This window comes from Monopterus albus, unplaced genomic scaffold, assembly GCF_001952655.1.
Source record: "Monopterus albus unplaced genomic scaffold, M_albus_1.0 scaffold119.1, whole genome shotgun sequence".
Classification (NCBI taxonomy): Eukaryota; Metazoa; Chordata; class Actinopteri; order Synbranchiformes; family Synbranchidae; genus Monopterus; species Monopterus albus.
In genome coordinates this window covers 1,070,010-1,072,679 of record NW_018127999.1, presented here as the reverse complement: position 1 = coordinate 1,072,679, position 2,670 = coordinate 1,070,010, and the positions used below count along the sequence as shown (strand labels likewise).

Here is a 2,670-nt window from a genome sequence, read left to right as displayed (position 1 = left end):
CTCACTTCACCAGCCAGCAGCTGCAGGAGCTGGAGGCTACTTTCCAGAGGAACCGCTACCCGGACATGAGCACCAGGGAGGAGATCGCGGTGTGGACCAACCTGACTGAGGCCAGAGTCCGGGTAAGAGGCCAGTACGCAGACAGCCGGACGTGCGTAATGCGTGCGTAAGGACGATTTGACAAATAAAGACGAACAGTCTTCGGTGGTTTTTAAGAAACCTAAATAAATAAAACTATTCCAAGACTAATGTACTAAAATAAATAAGCTTAAACCAAATACTCTGAAATAAATACTTGGCTTAATACACTGACTATGTACAAAATCTAATTTAACATTAGAAAAAACTTGACAAAACGTGGAACTGACTGCTTTATATCTTACACTGTGGGCTGAATACATAACAACGTCATGATGCAATACTGAGCTTTCATTTGCCTAAACCAGGATACTGCAATAAGACAGCTATAATACTTGTGGTATTAGTTTTTCTGCTTTATATAATTTGTAGCTTTTCCCCGAATGACTTTGTAGTTTGCTTATATAGAATACAAAATAAAGTCTGGCCTTTTAATAGATTTGTTGTAAAAGACTACAGCGGCCTTAACATTTAATTTAAAAACAATCATCCAGAGACGGGCACTGTTGGCACATACATCTACAGTGCATCCAAAAACTGCTATTAACAAAACCACTGCGCGCGCATTAGTGACAAAAGTACGTATTTAAAACACGTCCACATATTTCATATTGTTCAATTTGTCTTTAACCATTTATGTCTGAGGGGAAGTGACACGTGTTTTTTAGGGTATCCGCATTGCTAATGGAGTCAGTGGAGGATTTTGTCCGTTGGCGACATCATCACCAGTTTGCACCCTCATTTGTGCCTGTGCAGGAGGGTGCTCGTGTCGACATGTCTACAGTGAACAGGAACAGTCAGGGAGCGTGTTTCAGCAGCTGCAGTTAGCAACTTAAAATGACCAGATTTGAATCAAAATGGATCATTTTAATAAAATATAACGAGCACAGCGGCGCCTATATGCACACACGGTTTTTATACACACAGGTATAAGATAATAATACTGGCTGCTCTTTCCTCCCAATAACAGTGGATACGAGAAACGTGCGTTAAACACAGAACAATTGCATTTGGTTTTCATTTACAGCAGCTGGCGCCTGGCGACCCGTCCTTGCAAAATCCACCGTCTCAAATTGCATAAAAATGCATACAGCTATTTAAAGTGCCGAGGGAAAAATAAAGCTTCAGACCTGGTAAAGATGTTCTTTCAGCAGGCACGGAGGGTGAAGTTCAAACAGTGCAGCCTTTTATTTGGTGTGATTAAAAAGAAACGTTGTGGGATGACTCAGCCTCATGATTTCTGATTCATATCTGTGTTTAAACAAATGTTTTGACACTTTTAAAAGTCAGGTGCAAACACTTCAAAGTTATTAGTATTTTCTCGAGTTTAACAGATACTACCTTGAGACCAAATGATATTTGTAGGTTCAGCTATTTTGCACCAGCTTTAATGAGCTCTTGGCTCGTCAACATGATATTAAAAACCAAAGTTGGTTTTATTGCAGGAGGCTGCAGCGTCACACGAGCCGAGCAGCTCTGGCTCATCGCTCATGTCACAGTGGACCATTTGTCCGCAGCACCCTGTTCCGCGCTACCATAAATAGCCCCCCTGATGAAACCACTTGTAAATTGTTTTTACTATGAATTAAAAATGACTCGTAGAGTGCCGACCAACGCGCATTTTGTCAGGTTTTGATAAGGCGTGAGGAAATCCAGAGGCACGCGTCCGATTGGTGTTTGACTCGTGGTGTAAACTTGTTGGCTTTATCTGAGGCAGTCTGACCTACATATGCGCACACACACACACAGGGAGACGTCCATTCGCCGTTTGCACTTCCTGTCTTTATTAAGAATTATGCCATTAAAATAACAATTCAGCAGCTGTGTGTTTCTGTAGCTGGAGTCCAAACACAGGAATGTTAGATTGTTAGGTTGTTTTATTCGAGCTATACTAGTTGCAAACAATCTGGCACAAAACCAGGATGACTGATTTATATGTTTTCGCTGTGTGAAGCCTAGAATTGATTGGATTTATTTTTAACATTTTCAGTGTTTTGAAATTAAACTATTTGACTTTTCTCACACCAAATGTTTAATTTAAAAATCCGTTTTTTTATATATGTCTGATATTTTTATCCTTCCAGGATCACCGAAGCTCATTTAACACTTCCTGCTCGAATCATTACACATAACTCCAAATTAAAAATGGTCTGTTCTTAACATACCCAGACTCAACAGCCTGTCAGTGTCTCACCGTCCACAGTTACGTTCTATTTTCAAAGAGGCCAATTTTGTGCAAAGGGAGTTTTACTTGATACATTTTTTTAATTTGAAGTTTCAGGTCTGCACAGCACAGGACTGGACTCAGAGCAGCAGCTGCTCCTTTAATTTGAACCAGGGTTCCGGCCTGCGGATAAAGGACTCTTAGGATATTAGGAGCAAATCAGTCTTATGCGTTCACATGGGGAAAAAGAAAAGAGGAATAACAGCTCTCATACACTCACACTGAGGATTCCTGGAAAGGGTGTTTATTTAAATATATATAAAATATGTTTAAAAAAACCAAATACGTTAATAACTGGTATATTGAGA

The 2,670-nt window shown here is 40.1% G+C and overlaps 1 protein-coding gene across 2 annotated transcripts in view; it reads left to right on the top strand.

The window, feature by feature from the left end:
- Positions 1–2,670, top strand: part of pitx1 (paired-like homeodomain 1) — a 17,923-nt gene that overhangs the window by 6,908 nt on the left and 8,345 nt on the right. The window contains exon 5 of one of the 2 annotated variants that reach the window (XM_020611992.1): positions 1–122. In XM_020611992.1, coding sequence (XP_020467648.1) covers positions 1–122 — 122 coding nt within the window. The remainder of the gene's footprint in view (positions 123–2,670) is intronic. The other variant, XM_020611991.1, reaches the window with a different exon arrangement.